Source organism: Zalophus californianus, chromosome 16, assembly GCF_009762305.2.
Source record: "Zalophus californianus isolate mZalCal1 chromosome 16, mZalCal1.pri.v2, whole genome shotgun sequence".
Classification (NCBI taxonomy): domain Eukaryota; kingdom Metazoa; phylum Chordata; class Mammalia; order Carnivora; family Otariidae; genus Zalophus; species Zalophus californianus.
The window spans coordinates 14,328,066-14,348,378 of NC_045610.1; the positions used below are offsets into that span (position 1 = coordinate 14,328,066).

A 20,313-nucleotide genomic window follows, 5' to 3' on the forward strand; every position below is an offset into this window, starting at 1 on the left:
ATGACTCCGGCCCCATTAAAAACACTGGAAGGAAACCCACTACAATGCCCCCATTATCTTTAGTGGCCCTGGAACTATCCGCAGGAAGTCTTGGGCACTAGGAGCTGTCTGAGGGAGATCTCACTAAAGGAGATCACAGAGCCAGTTTTTCCACTCTCCCTCCATTCAGCTGGGTCACTCCCAACCCTCCCCTACACCTGCAGAGCCTCTCCTGAATGGGCTGGTGTGGGCATCGGCACCCTCTGCAGGCAAGTTTGGGTAGTGCAAGAAAGAAAAGGGGGCGTCCTGCTTGTATTTCTCGGATGACAGCCACTCCGCCCCTCCCCCCCCCCCCCCCCCCCCCCCCCCCGGCATAAGGGATTGGGGGCTGGAGGAATCCTAGGTCTTGCAGGAGATAAGGAACAACCACCTGGTGTCAGAACACACAGGTTCCGGCCCTGGTTCTGACGTTAAATACCGCTGAGGAGAAACCACTTCATTGCCCTCCGCCGCCGTTTTTTTCATCTATAAAGAATACCAGCACTCATGTCTCGAGAATCTCCCATGAAACAGTTACGTCATACTTTTTACTTTATTTAATCCTTGCCACAACCACGTCCTCTCTCCCGGTGAGGAAATGGAGCCATAGAGAAGGAACTTGCCCAAGGTCACAGGGCGGGTAGGTGGCGGAGGCAGAATTCAAACCCAGAGGCCGGGCCTTTAATATGTCTGCCCTTCCTATAGAGAATGAGGGCAGCATTAGATGTGAGCTAGCTCCAGGCTGGGCTCAAGCAAACTGAGATTCTTCCTGGGCCCCCGCCAATGCTAAGCTGAGGAGCAGCCCCAACCTGGGCCAGGACGAGCACACACTGGGATTCCTCCCCGGGGCCTGACAGACTGGGCTGGGGAGTGCGCCTTCTGGCAGATGAACAGTGACTCAGGTGGAGGCGGGTGGGAGGACAGAGGAGAGGCAAGGCACTCCCTCAAACACTGTTTAAAAAGCCCCGCAGCTCAAACACAGCCTGCTCATGATGCACTTATCACGACTTCCCTGAATAAAGACGGGGGTCCTAGTGGGGTTTGCCCTCCCGGGCCCAGAAGGAGAAGTCCAGCTGGAGTCCTAGCCTTGTGACATCTCCATCAATACTTGTCCCTTGCCCCTTTGAAGGGAGCAGGGTTAACTAAGGATGACACAACACATGGAGACAGAAAAGGCCTTTTCCACTCAAGATCCCCTCTTCCCTCCCCATTGCTAGCCCCACCCTCAAAAGGCCTCTGAACAGTGAGGTGCCGCCTGTATTGCACGCAGGTGGGTGGGAAACTTGGGCTGGATCCCGCAGCATGGTGAAAACCTGGACCAACGCCTCACGTGGGGCTGGGGGATCTGTAGGTGGAATTACAGTCACTGCTAAAGAAATAACCAATGAAGTATATGCTAATGTTATCCCCATTTTACGGATGGAAAAACTGGGGCACAGAGAGACTAAGTAATTTGCTCACACTCCTAGGAAGTAACTGTGGCAGATTGTATTTTCCAAAGACAGCCACCCCACCCCACGACATATCCCCCATCCCACGTGCTCTTATGACACTGACCCCCTCCACTGAGAGGGGGAATCTCTGTTCCCTCCTCCTGGATCCGTGTGGGTCTGTGACTATGGCAGGAGCAGTGCTACATCATCTCCGAGAGCATGTAAGAAAAGGTAAAATAGCTTCTACGAGCGATTTCTGGGGATTCTTGCCCCTTAACCCAGCCACCATGCTGTGAGGAAGCCCAAACTAGCACACAGGGAGGTGGCCTGTGTGACAAGAAGACTGAGCCCACGGAGAGGCCCGTGTGGGCAGGAGACGCGTCCTTAAACCAACAGCCAGCATTAAATGCCAGACGTGAGCAACTGAGCCTTCAGACCATTCCATCCCCTACTCTGAGCCGCCCCAGATGAGGACTGCTCTGCCCAAAGTGCAGATTCCTGAACAAAATAAATGTCGCCACTGTTTTAAGCCATAAGCTTCTGGGCAGTGTATGATTCAGTATAAAATAACCAGAAGACTGGTAGAGCCAGAATAGGACCCACAAGCTGGCTCCAGCGCCTGAGCCCCTGGCCATTCCGCAATGGTCTCTGTGTGAGAGACAGCACCGAGGAGGGGGTTAGAGCCTGTGCCTCGAGGCAGATGTATCTTCAGATATTCATTCATTCATTCAATCAATACATGCTTACTTACCACAGTCCGGGATATTGTGATTTATAAGAAATATCTATTTGGTCTTTGTCTACAGTTCCTGGCTCACAGCTCCCCAAGCCCTTGGAATTTCTTAAGTGCTGAGAGTGATTAAGGTGTCTTGTTGTGTGAATGAGGTGACTTTTAGAAGCACCAAAGGTTGGAGGCTGGTTGCCAAGAGAACCAATCATGTGATTAGAGGGTTGGAACTTTTAGTCCCACCCCCTGACCTCCAAAGAGAGGAGAGGAGCTGGAGGTTGATTCCATCGCCAATGGCTAATGATTTAATCATTTATGACTCGTAAGAAAGCCTCCATAAACAGGCACAAGGACAGGGCTGAGAGCACTTCCAGGTTGGTGGACATGTGGAGAATAGGGTAACCCTCTCCCCACACACTGCCCCACACACCTCTTCCATCTGCCTGTTCCTGAGTTACATCCTTTCATAATAAATGGGTAATCTAGTAAGAAAATGTTTCTCTGAGTTCTGTGAGCTGCTCTAGCAAATAACCCCAACCTGAGGAGGAGGTCCTGGGAACCTCTGATGTGTAGCCAGGGAGTCAGAATACAGGTGACAACCTGGGCTCGTGACTAGCATCTGTTGGACTGAACCCTTCCCCTGTGGAATATGGTGCTATCTCTGGGGAGATCATGTCAGAATTGAGTTGAATTCTCAGATACCCTGTTGGTGTCCAAAAATTGTTCCGTTACATGTATGGGGAAACTTACCCACCCACCACCCATCCACACACACACACACACACACACACACACAGGAATTGGTCTCAGACCATCCCTACTGTGTTCCAGGCTCTGCTAGTGCTGAGGATATAATGGTGAACAAGACAGATCCCTGCCCCAGGGAAATTGGGAGGGAGGGGGTGAAAGATGAAAGAGAGATCACTTTACAGCCACATTTACAAGGTGACAGGATCCAAAGGGGCCTGGGCAGGTGGGGAGCCCTGTTTGGAAAGGGCGACCTGGGACAGCCCCTCTGAAGGGGAGACGGCAAGGACGAGATGGCCCAGCTTTGTGAAGAGTGAATGCAGCAGCCAAAGTCAAGAACAAAGCTGGGGTGCCTCCTGGTTCCACTGCTGACTAGCTGTGTGGGCTTGTGGAAGTGACCCAGCCCCACTGAGCCTCCACTTCCTCATAAAATACGGATGCTTTCAGAACCCACGTCATAGCATTGCTCTGAGGAGCCAAGGAGTTAATACAAGTGCAGTGTACAGTCCAGGACCTGGCTCAGGAAGAGCTCCATAAATATAAAGGATTGTGGTGACAGGAATTACTCGAGGTGAAGGGCCCCAGTGGAATGCCCAGAGCCCCCCGAGACCACTCTGCTCCCTGTCAGAAACTGTGCTGGTCACAGCTGCCAGGGAAGAGGGCGTGGACAGTGGCGGGGGGGAGGGGGCCCTCCCACGGCCGCACCGATATTCAGGCCTGGGGGGCGGGGTGGTCAAGTGTGTGGTGTGCACACCTACTTCCCTGAAGCATGCTGACACATACAGCCAGGCTTGTGCCCACCCCCTGCAGCCGTTCCTGTCTCATCTCCTCAATCCAGGGCTCACCCATCTACCACCGTAGGTTCAGAGCTCAAAGGACGGGGCTGGAAGACGCACTGGTTATCCCTCCCAGGCCCTGCTCCATAGGCAACGGGCACCCACAGGGCCAGTGGAGGAGAAGCAACCTCCTCAAGGCAGGGGGAGGCCCAGGGACAGGAAACTTGGAGAGAGGGCAGAGCAAGGCAGGGCAGAAGACTCAGGAGACCCAGGGGGCCAGGAAATCCTGCTGGGGTCAAGTATTACCTGCCATCAGACAGGCACACCCTTGAGGACTCTGGAGAGCACCCAGTGGGTGGCCAACACACATACCCAGAGGAGAGGACACGAACACACAACAAAGCACACAGTAATGCACACAGGGACACACACATACAGAGATGTGCAGCAATGTGCCCTCCAAACATGTGTGCACAGCTCCCTGTGCCCGGCCGCCAGTCCCTTCCCTCCCGCTCTTGCTCACTACCAGTCATCTCATCGGCAAGGCCCCCAGGGGCCCATGCCTGCTGCCATCTGCTGACCTGGACCTGGCAGGGCCCAGCCAGCAGACCCGGCATAATCCAGGAAGCAGGCTGCCAGCCCTGGACCAGAATGAGGGAAGGGGGTGGGAAACCAGATGGCCCTGAGACCTTTGCATGGGATTCAGGCCCTGAGACCTTCACACGGGATTCAGCCCCCAGAGCACAAGCCCTGCGTTGGTGTCCCACCTGCCATGAGAGCCCCTATCGCTGCTTTACATTTTGAGCAGGTGGAGAGGAATCCCCTTATAACTGTACAGAAGCCCCGAAGGGTTGTGGCAAATAAAAACCAACTACAGCATTGCTGGCTAAGATCAGACATGAAGCAGAACTTCCCACTAGACAAGCACCAAAGCATTCAAAGAGAGGTGTGGGCAAGAAGAGACTGTCATCTGGCTCCATAAAGAAGTCTTCTTTAAAAAGAGACGAGGTGGGGCGCCCGGGTGGCTCAGTCGGTTTAGCATCTGCCTTCGGCTCAGGTCATGATCCCAGAGTCCTGGGATCGAGCCCCATGTTGGGAGCCTGCCTCTGCCTCTCCCCCTGCTTGCGCCCTCGGATTCTCTGACAAATAAATAGATAAAACCTTTTTTAAAAAATAAATAGGGGCGCCTGGGTGGCCCAGATGGTTAAGCGTCTGCCTTCAGCTCGGGTCATGATCCCAGGAGTCCCTGGATCGAGTCCCCACATCGGGCTCCTGGCTCAGCGAGGAGCCTGCTTCTCCCTCTCCCTCTGCCTCTCCCCCTCCTCATGCTCTCTCTCTCTCGCTCTGTATCTCAAATGAATAAATAAAATCTTTTTTTTAAAGATTTATTTATTTATTTGAGAGAGAGAGAAAATGAGAGATAGAAAGCATGAGAGGGAAGAGGGTCAGAGGGAGAAGCAGACTCCCTGCTGAGCAGGGAGCCCAATGTGGGACTCGATCCCGGGACTCCAGGATCATGACCTGAGCCGAAGGCAGTCGCTTAACCAACTGAGCCACCCAGGCGCCCGTGAATAAATAAAATCTTTTAAAAAATAAATAAATAGGGGCGCCTGGGTGGCTAAGTTGGTTAAGCGACTGCCTTCGGCTCAGGTCATGATCCTGGAGTCCCGGGATCGAGTCCCACATTGGGCTCCCTGCTCAGCAGGGAGTCTGCTTCTCCCTCTGACCCTACCCCCTCTCATGTGCGCTCTCTCTCATTCTCTCTCAAATAAATAAATAAAATCTTAAATAAATAAATAAATAAATAAAAAATAAATAAAAAGGGAGGAGGTGGATACACTAGCATTACCAATTTTTCTTTTTTACTAAATTTATTAAAAACGAAAGGAGTTCCAACTTGCAGAGGTCAGAGAGATCTTTAAATGGCTGTAAATGAGCGTGGCTGTTGAACACCGCCCCCCCACCCCAGGCTGCCTGTGACCTCGCCTGCAGGCAGAGGGGTGGATGCAGGAACCTGAGGTGCCCGTGCATGAGCACGAGGCGGCTGGGCCCCTTCCCCACCTGGGACGTCTCCCTGAGGGGATGGCATGTTTCTCAGAGACAGCAGGTGGGCTCGGGGGACCAGGGCCACCACGACACAAGGCCTTGGCAGAGGCACGTCCTCGACAGGACCCAAGTGTTTGAGGTCAGCATCTTGGCTGCCAAAGCAGGTGGTGGCCAGAGAGGGGCTGGGAGACACTCAGGGGGCAGAGAATGAGGAGGCCAAATCTAGGCGCTATACTCTGAAATCCGAAGCCTGTCTGGGCCCCCCAACTAATCCTCAACCACGGTCAGGTCATCCCTTATCTCTCGTCGCTCTCCCAGAGGCCTGCCCCAGGCACCCAGGCTGCCCACCCCACCCCGAAGGCCTGGCTCCTCCTCACTCTTGGCCACCTTCTCCCTTCCCTCTCTGCTCTCTATTCCCCTGTACTGAACTCCCCACTGACTGTGGCCCAGACCCGTGCCCACAACCATCTGCCAACTCCACACGCCGGCACCTGCCCTCCTGCCACTCCTCTTCCAAGCACTTGCTTCAAGCCACCCACACCCCTCGCCTCCCTCTGTCCACTGCCAGGGACAAGCCCAGCAAGAGGCACCTCTGAGCAGCCGGCCCAGGGGCAGGGCGTGCTGGCTCCAGTTCACAGACTGCGCAACAGAGCCCTCCAGGGGATCTGGGAGATGGGGCTGCAGCTCCAGGAGGAACTGACCAGGGCAGGTGTCTGGCCCTGGAGCCCCAGATTCTACTGCCAGGGGCTGAGGGGGGTGGAGGCGTGGGGGCATCTTTAGAGGTCACTTAATCCACCTCCTCCTCCATGTGACTGATTGAATGTCTGAGCCCCCCAGAATGTGCTATCTTCCCAACTATACAGAAATATATTTTAGGACCCATCACCATGTCCAAAAATTCAATAAATACCTTATTTAACACTTATAACCCCCAATAAGGAAAATGAGGCTCAAGAGAAGTTAGGTAATTTGCCCAAGGTCATGCAGTGTGCTGGATACCTCAGTATGCCACTTCAAACCCTCTCTTGCCCTACTTCCTACTCCAGCCACATCAGCAACAACCAGCTCCCTGAAGCCTTTGTGAAGCAGCATATGGTCCACGTGCAAAACTTCACCCCCGAGGGCTGTATGGGGCCTTCCTTGAGGCTGCAGTGTGGGATGCCCGCAAGAACCTACATGGGTCTCACACAGGTGCAGCCTGCAAGCATGTGGGTGTTAATGTCCACAGAGTCATCCTGTCCAGTGGGGAAGAGTGCCGATGGATGAACGCTTCCCTATTTCTCTCCCCAACAGGACAGTTCTGAAATGCATTCCATAAGGCTCCTCAGGAGACTGCCCAGGACAGAATGGTGGTCATAAAAATAATGTATTCTGGGGCACCAGAGTGGTGCAGTTAAGCATCCGACTCTTGGTTTCCACTCAGGTCATGATCTCAGGGTCATGGGATCGAGCCCCACGACAGGCTCTGCACTTAGCGCACAACCTGCTTGAGATTTTCTCTGCCCCACCCCTCATGCTCATTCTCGCTCTAAAATAAACAAATCTTAAAAAAAAAAAAAAAAGCATCCTTGGGGCGCCTGGGTGGCTCAGTCAGTTAAGCATCTGCCTTCGGCTCAGGTCATGATCTTGGGGTCCTGGGATCGAGTCCCACGTCGTTGGGCTCCCTGCTGGGCGGGGCGTCTGCTTCTCCTTCTACCCCTGCCCCCACCCCTGCTCCTGTGTGCACTCTCTCTCTCTGTCTCAAATAAATAAAATCTTTTTTAAAAAAATGCATCCTTGTAATGTTGTCCCCTTTTCTATTTTTTTTTAAGTAAGCTCTACACCCAACGTGGGTCTTGAACTCACAACCCCGAGATCAAGAGTCCCATGCTCCATGAACTAAGCCAGCCAGCCGCCCCATGCTTTCCCCTTTTCCCCTTCATGCCCTTTGCCGCGCCCTCGCTTCCCAAGACCACTTCCCAAATAAACCACCACACACAAGCAGCTTCTGCTTTGGGGGAACACCGGTGGAGACACAGTGAGAGGGTGGAGGGGCTGGGATACGAACCCAGGTCCGAGTAACCACAGGGCCTTTATGCTGAACCAGCTACTGCTGCTACCACCATCCATGCCAGGGTCCCTTTTCCTCAAGGTTCAAGTCATTCTGAACCCCAGTGGCTCAGCCACACTTGCTCCAGACAGGGTGCAGGGAACAGAGAGAGGATGAGGGTACCTGCCGCAGGAGGGTCATCTCTCTGGAACTGACGCCACCTCTACCAAATTGCTCCAACATGCTGGGTTGAGCAGGAGTCCCAGCTAGATATGCCCTGGCCCTACTTACGAGTAGCATCTGCCTCCATCCAGAAACTTCTGGGGCTCTTCAGCTCCAGTCCCCCATCCCAGTCCCCAAGCAGACCCCCCAAGCGCCTCCCCAATCTTCAACACAAGTCTTGGAAGGGAGGGGGGACCTCAGGTAGCTTCTTGAAGCCTGAGCAGCCAGAACTAGCAGACGCCCACACTGCCTCATCCCTGGACTCAGAAAACCCAACACACCTGCTTGGAGGTGAGGACAGAGCCTCCCGCAACTCCTGACCAAGTCACAAAGATGTGATGGGACTTGCCTGGGGGAAATCATTCCTGGGACCTCAGAGCCCTGAGTCACTCCCAGCCTCCCTGCCCAACCCCACCCCTACCCTGGCAGCTGTTTGGATCCTCCTTAACGCGCAGCAAAGGGGGGGGGGGCTCCTTCCCTCTGCATGGGAAACTGAGGCCTGTGGGGCTTAAGGCAAAGCCGCAGTGTCACAAAGCATGAAAGGAACCCAAGAGCCCTGGCACCCGGCCCAGGACAACCCTATTATTCCCTAGGGAGGCTGCTCTGAAGGGGGCCACTCAACAGAGGCAGATCTCCAGCATTCAGAGCCCAAACCCCACTTGCATATAAATGCCCTTGGGTTTGTTAAGGAGGGTGTAGCTGGAGCTACAGGAAACAGATGAGGAGGAAGAAGGATGTCCCCCCAACCAGCTCCCTGGTCCAGACACGCAGTATCTGGTGGTGGCAAAACCAAGTGGACTCTACGCAGTCCTGAGGTCCCCTGAACAAACACCTGCCCTAGCCCCCCACCCAAGGCTGGCTCTCCCACACGCCCTCACCCAGGGCCTCCAGAAATGAGGAGCAGGCTGGTGGCTGGCCCTGCCCCTGAGGTCCATTAAGGCCTCCCTGCCAGCACCCCGCCATCCTGGCCGCCCTCTCCGCAACAGGCACAGGTTGGAGTGACGATGGGGTGGGGTTTATGCCCTTTGAGGGGGAAAGGAAAAAAAAAAAAACTAACCCAGACTAGCCACAGGGTCCTCCTGGGGTTCCTGGCTGTTTCCTTCTGCCACCACCTGTAAACACCCCACCTCTGACCTCGACCTCGGTCAGCTTCTCTAGCCAAAGACTTTGACAAGGGCTAAGCAACGTCTGCCTCAGGCACACACACACACCCCGAAACGTGATGTGTGTGCGCAACGCCCCACCCGCATGGACTGCTGAGGACAGTCACCCCATCTGCCAAACAGAGCCCATTACGCTTAAATGCCCTGTGCAATCGGAGCACAGAGCTCACACACGTACGGGCTGCATTTCTCTTTGCAAACACACGCATTTACACTCGCAACAGACACCCCGGTTCCACGCTCAGTCACACCCAGGACTCGCGCCCCGATCCAGGCTGTTCATGGAATCCCCACCCAGCCCAGGACCCACTGACCTTCTCCGACGCACGGCGCCCAGAGCTCACTCCTCGACGCGGACAGAATGTCAACAGTCAGCGGCGGCGGCTCACCCCGCCCGTGCGCCCGCAACGGCGGCGTCCTCCCGCCTCCATCCGGACCCAAGCCCCCTCCCGGCGGCGGGCTTCCCTCGCAGCCCGCCCAGCCGCGTGCGCAGTCACTGCCGCCGCACACGCGCACGGCCGGCCGGCTGCTGCGAACGCACAAAGCTGCGCCCTCCGCGCCCGCCGGCCGCCCGCACACCTGGCGGGCGCGCCCCCCGCCGCCCGAGCCGCGCGCCCGCCTGCTAGGGGCGCGCCCGGCCCGCTCCGCCCGCGCCCGGGTCCTGGCGGTGCCCGCCCGGCTGGCCCAGCGCCGCCGCCGCGCAGCTGCTGAAGGGGGGGCCGGGGCGGGAGGAGCTGCGGCGGGTCCCGAGTGCCGAGCCCGCACGGGAGAAGCTCTCGTCGCCGGCGCTAGCAAGCTTCCCGAGGCGGCTCCTGGGGAACAAAGGCGCGAGGCGGGGCGGGCGCGCCCAAGGGACCCGGGGGAGAGGAGGGAACAGCCCACCAGCCCACAGAAGTTTCTGGAGCATGGGGCCCCGGAGCGGTGGGGAGGGGAGTTGTGGAAAGATCCCTGGGTTCCTGGTCTATTGAGGTGAACACTCCGAGGCTCTCTCCAGCTCTGTGTGGGGTGAGCCTAGCGAGGAGGTACAGTGTTTTCTGGACTTGGAGGCAGGAGGCCTCTGGGACGGCCAAAGCCCTGAAGCTGCCCCTGCTTTGTACCTGGCAGCCGGGTTTCGCTCGTTCACTCCACAGACTTCCTCCCAGCTTCTGCCAGACCAAGGACGCTTCCGAACTTGAAGGGGTCCTCTAGGCAGCCTTTGGGATGCCTGAGTCCTTTCTTTGGTAACCCGCACACCAGGCGGCCTCTGGAATACGGCTTGTACACCTCAGGGGGCAGCCCATGCTGTCCTCGGGCAAATCTACGTGCTAAAAGCCATTCTTTAGCTTCATGGAAATCTGCCTCCCTTCTGTCTGTTGACCACAGCATCATTCTGCTCTGGCCACAATGGCTTTCTGCTTCTAGAATATACTCAGCGCCTTGTCCTTGCTGTTCCCCGCCCCTGCAATTCTCTTCCATCCCATCTCCTGTGTCCCCTTCCCCTATCCACCAGCAGCTTCTCCATATGGCTACCCTTGCATCCTTCAGGACTCAGCTGCTCAGAGAGGCCTTCCACCTCATCCAAAGTCCCCCCCACACACACACATTGGTCCCCCTTTCTTGATGCCCTGTTTTAGCACCTTCAGCACCCTGGTCGTCAGAGGAAATGCTCTTGTCTATGCGTCTATGGTCTATCTCCCACTAGAATATGTGCCCCATGGAGGCAGAATCTTTATCTGCCTTACCACGAGACCCTGTAACACCAAGGCCTGACCCAGAGCAGGGAGAAGGAAGAAAGGAAGACAGAGGTGGCCCGCCCATGGTCTGAGTCCTTTCAGCAGCTTTGTCCATCATCCTGAAATGCAACCTGCTCAGCCATTCCGGGTAATATCTGGTGCAGTGTTACCAGAGGAAAGGCACTCAGCCCCAGTCCCCCAAACAAATGAACAAATGAAGGAACCTTCCTCTTAGAGTCTGAGACTCAGAACAGCAGGGCCTTCCTTCCCCTGCGCTGGACTCTGCTCTGAGCTCTTGCAGCCCCAAGATGCAAGCATTTTCTTAAAACCTAAATCATGGGGCCAGACCCAAGCTTCTAGTCAATCGGAACCCCTCAGACAGCTCTGATTCCCTTGTCTCGCTCCCAGGTATAGGCAGGACTGGAGGCCAAAATAGATTTCTCCTTCATCCCTGTTAAATTGTACCTACTAGACTTGGACCTGGAATCCAGCCTCCAGGGCATTTTGGGTCCCCATTCTGCCATCTTGCCTGTTGGGATGGTGCCCAGGTTCCTGCCATCAGCAATGTCACCAGCTCTCCACATCCTTCCTCAACAGCCTACTCATAAACATGTGGAGCGGGACGCAGCCAATGGCAGCCCACTCATCAGACCCAGAACTACAGTCTTCTGCTCTGCCACCCCCAACCTACTTTCTAGTCTAGAAAACTAATCGGAAAAGTCAATAAGCTTCCCCCAGCAGGATGGGTTCTCAGCGAATTCACTTGCTGCTGCTGATCATCTACCTCTACCAAATCATCTCTTTAAAAACAAACTCTGAAATGTGACCAGGACAAATCCTGAGTTCCTTATTTATGGTTTCTGGACTTATTTCCTCTTTGTAAAGATAGGCATTACCTTAGCTATCTCCTGCCTTTGGGCACACACCTTATTCTCTAAGAGGCAGTGTGCATGGTGGTTATATGCACTGCAACTGACTAGCTGTTATTTAACCCCTGTGCCTTGGTTGAGTCATCTGAAAAATGGGGAGAACAAGAGTACTTAAATCATAGCATTGTTATGAAGATTAAATCAATTTATTCTTATAAAGCATTTACACATGACACATAATAAGCCCTCAAAAAATTAACTATTAATATTCTGTCACAAAAATTAGTACAGAATATGGCAGCCTCCTCTTCAACTCCCCTGGGATGTAGCCTTCCCAAGTATGAAAGCTGATTTTATTCCAAATGGCTCCATCCTGTCTTATGATTGCTGCCCTCCTCCAAGGACTCAGCTCTACTCCTGTGACTCTCTCTCTTTTCTTTTTTTTTTAAGATTGTGTGTATTTCTTTATTTGACAGAGATAGAGAGCACAAGCAGGGGAGTGGGAGAGGGAGAAGCAGACTCCCCGCTGAGCAGGGACTCTGACGCGGGGCTCGATCCCAGGACCCTGGCATCATGACCCGAGCCGACAGAGCCACCCAGGCGCCCCTACTGCTGTGACTCCCAAATGCGTTCTTGCTCTTTGGCTCAGAAGGCAGCAGCTCTGTCAGCCCCAGGCCACCTGCGTGGGCAGGAGGGCTCATCCTCCGGTACTCACCCTCTGCTGGCCCACCTGTCTTGGAGTCTGGGAGGCTAGCCTCTCTCCCAGCCTTCCTACAGGTTCTGAGCCTGCATTGTGTTTGTCTGTCATTCCCCCAGTACCCGTTTCATGAACTCCTTCTCTGACACAGGGCCTCAGGATACAGCAAAAAACAAGCTGGAGAAGGCCCTGCCCTCATAAAGCTTATGAGGGGGAGCGGTGTCATGGACAATGAACAAATAGACCAATAAGAGAAGGTCAGATAGTGGCAAGAACTTTGAAGGAAAGGAGAGAAGGTGAGGGAGAAGCTACTTTATTATGTCAGAGGCGAATGGCACACATTAGGGTTTTGCACATTGCCTGCAACTGACCCCAACCCTGTGCCCTCATGTCCATGTGTCGCTCCCCTGCTCCCAGGGCAGCCACACTGGCCTCTTTCTTTTTCCCTGCAAGCATTCACAGCTATACACTCAGAATTTCATTTTGGCAGCCTTCCCAATAGTCTTGCCTCAAGCTCCAGGGGATTTTCTGTCTTTTCTCTACATTATTTGAAATCTACCCTCCGGAGTCCAGGGCACTCATCTGACTACCCACTCCCTGACTACCGAGAGTTCACAGGTGGCCAGAGTCACCTTCCCCAGAGTTCCTGTCATTTCCACATCATCCTCCAATTAATTCTTCCTCCAGAGTATCAGATCGAGATCCAGAGTACCCGGCCACCTCACTGTTTCCTGTACCTACTGAAATCTCGATGAGACAAGAGGGAGCAGATGCACTGCTCTTAGCTAAATAGGATTCCTGGCAGATATCTAGGAGGTGAAGTCTCCCAGCGACTTCTAAATCTTATTCCTGGGGTCGGCTGGGGAGAAGCAGTAGAGCATCACCCCTGTTCTCTTGTTGGCTAGCCCATGGTATACCCCCCAAATGATACCACCTCCACTCTTCTTTCATTTAAACCACTCCGGGGAAGTGGGGCTTGCTCACTCTTGGCTGTGAGGGTCTACTAATTTAGGAGCTGGTGCAAAGTGGTCTTGAGGGGGAACGTGGAAGAAAGGTTCAGGGTCAGGTCTAGCAAAAGCCTTGGGAAGGGCTGAGGCTGCAACAGGGTTACCCAGGATCTCTGTGGAGACTGCTAATGCTCATCACATCAGTCCAGTGTGGTTGAAGAGGGGGCAGGAGGCTGGGAGCAGGGATCTGGGCCAGGAAAAGCCCTCTTCTCCCAGCCCCTCACTCAGACTCAGGCTCCCAGCTGGATGCCTGAGGAAGGAAGGAGGAGATGAGGAAGGCAGGGCTGGCTCCATCCACCCAGGTCAAGGAGGGATGGGGAGGCAGCCCAGCAAATATGCCAGCCACTCTCCCTCTTAAAGAGGAACCAACCTTAGGATTCTCTGTAGGCGTCATTTCCCTTGAAACTCATGATCTTCCTGATAGAAGGCAGGGAATGTATAATCATACCCATTTTACAGAGGAGAAAGCAGAGGCAGTGATCTGCCTCAAATCACTCCGTGCCTTCTAGGCTGAACAAGCACCCAGGCTGACATACTCTTTCCAGAACCCTGGGAGGCTCCTCTGCCCTGAGGGCAGTGGTCCCCCATGGCAGCTTTGCAGACCGTTGTGCGGGCGGCTGTGTAAGTACCGCCTTTGGAGAACAAGGGCTGTGGGTCCCTTTACCTGGAGGGGGACTCAAGGTCGGCGCGGCTGAGGATGCGATGCTGCTGTGGACTGTAAAGCCACTGGAAGGCTGTCAGGGTCCTCTCCTCAACTCGGAACCGTCCTTCCTGCACGTACCTGCGAGCAGGACAGGAGAGAGTGAGCGGATGGCAGGCAGCACTCTGCACAGCTTCTTTGAGAAGTTGACCCTGCTTGCTGGAAAAAGATCGCTGAGGGGTACCTGTTCCCAAACCTCCCTCCTGCTCATCTGCCAGAAAGCCCTGTTTCCACAAGGTCACGGTTAGAATACCCTGAAGAGGAGGCAGCTACAGGGTTTCAACTCACTGATGGAAAAGCTTTCTGAAAGTTAGCTGTCTAAAATTGAAAGGAGTCACCTGGAAGGGTGAGTTCCCTGTCCCTGTGGCTGGAAGAATGTAAGCAGAGGCTAGGCAGGGGATTCAAGCATTAGACAAGGGCTCATTTTCCAAGCTCCTTATAGGACTGAGATACTAGACTTCCTGATTTCCCAGCAGGAGAAGGGCTGCCCTGGAGTGGGGGTCATGAGGCAGATGTCAGGATTAGGTTCTTCCAGAACCTCTCACAGGGTCTCAGTCACTGTCTGGATGGACAGTGAGCCTACAGTAAGAATGAAGGAAGCTGGGCTGGGCAAGGTGAAGACAAGCGGGTCCCTCCCACTCTGGCCACCCCCTCCTGAAGTGTGAATCCATTCATGAATTCAAAATTTATTGAGTATCTATGATGATGAGCAAGAGAGACTTAATCCCTGGAGTTTAGAGTCTTCTGGAGAGAGAAACCACCAAATAGTCACATGAACAAATATATCATTACAGACAGGCCCTCTCATACATTACCAGCAAGAGTGTCAGTTGGGATAACTCCTCTGCTGGACAACCTGACAACACTTGTCTAAATTACAAGTGCAGGGGCGCCTGGCTGGCTCAGTCGGTAGAGCGTGTGACTCTTGATCTCAGGGTTGTAAGTTCAAGCCCCAGGCTAGGTATAGAGATTGCTTAAAAATAAAATCTTTAGGGCGCCTGGGTGGCTCAGTTGGTTCAGCGACTGCCTCTGGAGCAGGGAGCCTGCTTCTCCCTCTGCCTGCCACTCCCCCTGCTTGTGCGCTCTCTCTCTCTCTGTCAAATAAATTAATTTAGAAAAATAAATAAAATAAAATAAAATCTTTAAAAATTTTTTAATTAAAAAAAAAAATTACAAGTGCACTTCCTTTGTAGGACAAGGATGCCCTTTCAGAGAATTTATCTACAGATTCTACCATGTGAACAAGGTTATGTGGGGCATTGGTTTTGGGGGGTTCTTTTGGGTTTTTTTTGTTTTTTTTGTAATCCTTACACCCAACATGGGGCTCAAACTCACGACCCCAAGATTAAGACCCCAAGATCGAGAGTCGCATACTCTTCCAACTGCCAGGTGCCACCTGTGGCATTGTTTATAAGAGCAAAAGTCTGGGAACAGCCTAAGCAGTCATCAGTAGGAGACTAGTTAAATAAATTATGGTACAACCATATGGAAAAAAGTGTGCAGTCATTAAAAATGTTTTAAATGAGGGTATTCTCTGTGCACTATCATGCAAAGATCTTCAAGATACATTGTTAAGGGGCGCCTGGGTGGCTCAGTTGGTTGGGCAACTGCCTTCGGCTCAGGTCATGATCCTGGAGTCCTGGGATCGAGTCCCACATCGGGCTCCCTGCTCAGCAGGGAGTCTGCTTCTCCCTCTGACCCTCTTCCCTCTCGTGCTCTCTATCTCTCATTCTCTCTCAAATAAATAAATAAAATCTTTAAAAAAAAAGATACATTGTTAAGATAAAAAAAAACCTGCAGAAATAGCCGTATGTGTAATTTATGTTAAAAAAGGGGGAGGGAATAAAATATGAATTCATATTTGTTTATCTTTATAGAAAGAAATTCTGGAAACACAAAAGCTAATAAAAACAGAACTGGGTGAATGGAGGCATGGGAGAGTGACTTTTTAACAATGTATATTTTCATACAGGAGAGGTATTACCTATTCCACATGGTGTGTGTGTGTGTGTGTGTGTGTGTGTGAGAGAGAGAGAGAGAGAGAGACAGAGACAGAGAGAGAAAGAGAGAGAGGGGGAGAAACCACGAACTACAGAAAGTGCTATGAAAAAAAAATTGTGGGACGCCTGGGTGGCTCAGTCCTTAAGCGTCTGCCTTCGGCTCAGGTCATGATCCCAGGGTCCTGGAATCGAGCCCCGCATTGGGCTCCCTGCTCCGCGGGAAGCCTGCTTCTCCCTCTCCCACTCCCCCTGCTTGTGTTCCCTCTCTCGCTGTGTCTCTCTCTGTCAAATAAATAAAATCTTTAAAAAAAAAGTGGGAGGACTCTTGAGTGAGCTAAGGAGGCAGTGTTGGCTGCACAGGGTGATGGGCTGGACATGGGTGAAGGGGAGACCCGCAGCAAAGTTGTTCCCCAGTTCCTAGTTGGGGCGGGCAGTTGGCCACAGTGCCATTCACGCTGGACAGGAGCAGGTTTGGGAGGGAAGACTGTGACTTCCGTTTGGGACGTGACCCTCCTCTGTGATGTGCTTCCTGCGCCAAGATGACTGCCCTCCTGTAAAACCTGGTTCAAAGTGTGGTTCCTCCAGGAAGCCCACCTGATTAATCCCATCCTATTCTGATGACAAGTTTCTACACCTTTCCCCGTCCTTGCACTCCTTGGCACTCAGCCCTGAATGACACTGTTACCATCTCTGCGGGAGAAACTGGTAATACCAGTTGCCTCCAAGAAGGGGAACGGAGTGGCTGAGGAGCACTGCTTTAGTGCTTTTTGAATTTGAACCATGAGCATACTATGTTTTCAAAAAAGTGTCTTTTTTTCTTTTTTAATTTGAGAACTCTGCTGATCGTGAAGTCTTAGGCCATTAGGACGAGGAGAACCCCCAGAGGTCACTCATCTGTTCCAAGGGCTTTGTTTTACAGATGAGGACATGCGGCCCAGAGCAGGCACAGGGCTTGCCCAAAGATGTGGCAGAACCAAAACCTGATAGTGATGTCCCCTCACTTCCAGGCTGATAGACCACAACAGCGCTGCCCTTGACCCCACCAAGCACACACAGGCCCCCAGGCTGCAGGAGAAGTAGACCCACTCCGGGACCTTGCGCGCCCAAATTCTCTCCTCACTCACCACTCCCCTGTGCCTCTGTGCGGGATGCAAACCCCCTCAGCTACGAGCACCACCTCCGCCTCCCTCTCCTTCCACTCCCGTGAGGCAGGTGGAAGGCCCTGTCCTCCACCTGCAGGCACCCTGGCCTGGATTCAACTTACCAACTGTAGCTGAGTGATCTTCCCACCACGAGTCCCAGATTCCTCGTCGGTAACATAGGAGTGACAATAACACCCACTTTGAAGGGTTGGGGCAAGGCTTACATGAAATAATGTGAGGGAATCCCTTGCCACGTAGTCCTCTTTACCGTCTTCCCTCCCCACCACCATCCCCATCGGCCTTCACCAAGTCACGGGCCTCACGTGCTTTACCCCCGATGGACAAACCCACAGCCTCTAAGCCTCACAGCAAACCCCCAGAACAGGTCGATTCCGTTTCAGAGATGAGGAAGAAGAGGCCAGGGGAGGGGACTGAACTTGTCCGAGGTCATACATGCAGTCAGCTCATGGCATCCAGTGTCCTTCTAGCCAGCCCCCTACACACACACACACACACACACACACACACACACACACACACACACACACACACACACATCCTCTCCCTCCCCCATACCAGCCCCCACTTCCCAACCCAGACCCCTGCCCAAAACTGTTAGTGTCCTCCCACTGCATATCAAGTATCTTCCAAACTGCTCACCTGAGAGCCCGATCTCTCCCACTTGTTCCTTTCCAGCCTTTCTCACCATGTCAGGCCACCCCCTCCACATCACACGCATGGGCCCCCGCATGTCTCATCTGTCTGTCCTTCTCTAAGCATGCCCTGCCTGTTCTTACCTCGGAGGCTTTGCTCAGGCTGTGCTCTGACCTGAACTGCCCTCCCTCCATCTCTCCCCCAGATCTGCCCGCCTCGCCTCGACTCCTCAAACAACACTGCCTCTAAGAGTCTGTCCCTGATACTCTAACCAGAATGAAGAGCCAGGCTCCAGCGAGGCCTCGCTTAACCTTGATCACAACGTTGCTCTCTACCCGCCTTTACACGAGTTATTTATGTGCCTGTCTGTCTCCTGCTAAGTATAAAGATCGTGTCTGATCACCTCTGAAACCCCTTGCAACATCCTCACGCAGCCCTCTCGCCAAAGTCACAACAACAACACCGATCAATTCATCACATCCGTGGGAAGCTTCCTTCACAGAATGCTCTGGCACCGATGATCTCTATTAACGAGTCCAATGTATTAACGTCACGTATCTGCTGTATTGGACCACACTGAAGGAACAGCAGCCATTCCCACATATATCCCGCATTAACCTGCCATGTACCTGAAATCCTGTTGAACTGGACTCTGGGGGAGATTAAACACTGCAGAGGCTCACCCTGTAAGCCCCTGTCAACCATTAAAACCTGAGCAAGAAGCAGCTGCTCAGATTATCTCTGGGAGAGTAACAGTCAAGAGCCCTGAGCATAGTCAGGGACATTTTTAAGGGAATGGGAAGAGGGAGGGCAGAAGCTGCTCCTAGAAACAGGCCCCAGGTTCTGGGGGCCGGGTGACACCTCCAGGAGGACGCAACCCATCACCAAAAGAGAAACCAGTCAGGCGCTTTACAGGTTACACCTATTTTTTCAGTTAACCCTGGGGTAGGTCAGGCAGGCATTGAACCCTGAGCCTTGACAACATCAGGCCAAGTGAAAGAAGCTAGTGGCAAAAGACCACATGCTGTACGATTCTGTTCGTATGAAATGTCCAGAATAAGCAAATCCTTAGAGAAAGTAGATTTGTGCTGGCCTAAGGCTGGGGTTAGGGAGGGGGGAGAGGAGAGTTGGAAGCTAATGGAAGTGATGGAGTACTGCTAATGATTATGGGGTTTCTTTACAGGGAGATGAAAATGTTCTAAAATCGCTTATGGTGGTGGTTGCATAACTCTGTGAAATACTAAAAACCACTGAAATGTACACATTCAATGGGTGAGTTGTAGGATATGTGAATTCTATTTTAATAAAGCTCTAGGGGTACCTGGGTGGCTCAGTCAGTTAAGCGTCTACCTTCAGCTCAGGTCGTGATCCCAGGGTCCTGGGATCGAGTCCCACATCAGGCTCCCCGCTCAGCAGGGAGTCTGCTTCTCCTTCTCCCTCTGCCCCTCCCCCTGCTTGCACTCTCTCTCTCTCTCAAATAAATAAATAAAATCTTTAAAAGAATATTTTTTAAAAATAAAAAATAAAGCTCTTATAAAAAAGCAAACATCCATGAGTGTATACTGATATAAATAAATGAATAAATAAATAAATGGGGGAAAGAGATAAATCTTCCATGCAGAAGAATTCCAAACAATATATGTAAAAACTCTGCCCTTCAGGGAGCAGATCACAACTCCACTGTACTTAAAGGTGAGCTTCACATAGTAACTTCCTTCCCAAGAGTACTCTCTGGGAAGGGGGAGGGGAACAGTAACCTTCCAGCAGAGAAGCCTGACAAACACTAACTCAGCCAGGTGACCAAAGTCAGTATGGACTGGGATCACGTTGATGGTATGTACCCTTGATATGATGTGATGACTCGGCACTCCATCCCTGTGATCCTTCTCCCAAAAGTTCATAACCCCTAATCATGAGGGGTTTTCTCTAATTGTGAGAAAAACATCAGACAAATTCCAGTTGAGGGATGTTCTACAAAAAGACCAGTACGTCCTGAACTGTCAAGGTCATCAAAAACAAGGAAAGTCCGAGGAGCACCTAGATGGCTCAGTCAGGTAAGTGTCTGCCTTCAGCTCAGCTGATGATCTCGGGGTCCTGGGATGGAGCCCTTGTCAGGCTCCCTGCTCAATGGGAAGTCTGCTTCTCCCTCTCCCTCTGCCCCTCCCCTGCTTGTGCGCTCTCTCTCTCTCTCTCTGTCTCACTCTCTCTCAAATAAACAAATAAAAATCTTAAACAAAACAAGGAAAGTCTGAGAAACTGTCAGAGCCAACAGGATCCTAAGGAGGCACGACAACTAAATGTAACGCAGTATCCGGATGGGACCCTAGAACAGAAAAAGGACATTAGGGAAATACTAAGGAATCTGAATAAC

At 52.8% G+C, this 20,313-nt stretch overlaps 1 protein-coding gene across 2 annotated transcripts in view; it reads right to left on the reverse strand.

Moving 5' to 3' along the window:
* RAP1GAP2 (RAP1 GTPase activating protein 2) overlaps nucleotides 1-20,313 on the reverse strand; it is a 245,405-nt gene that overhangs the window by 216,947 nt on the left and 8,145 nt on the right. The window contains exon 2 of one of the 2 annotated variants that reach the window (XM_027625987.2): nucleotides 14,111-14,227. In XM_027625987.2, the coding sequence (XP_027481788.1) occupies nucleotides 14,111-14,227 (117 nt within the window). Of the gene's footprint in view, nucleotides 1-9,475; nucleotides 9,615-14,110; nucleotides 14,228-20,313 lie in introns of those variants that run through there. The other variant, XM_027625990.2, reaches the window with a different exon arrangement.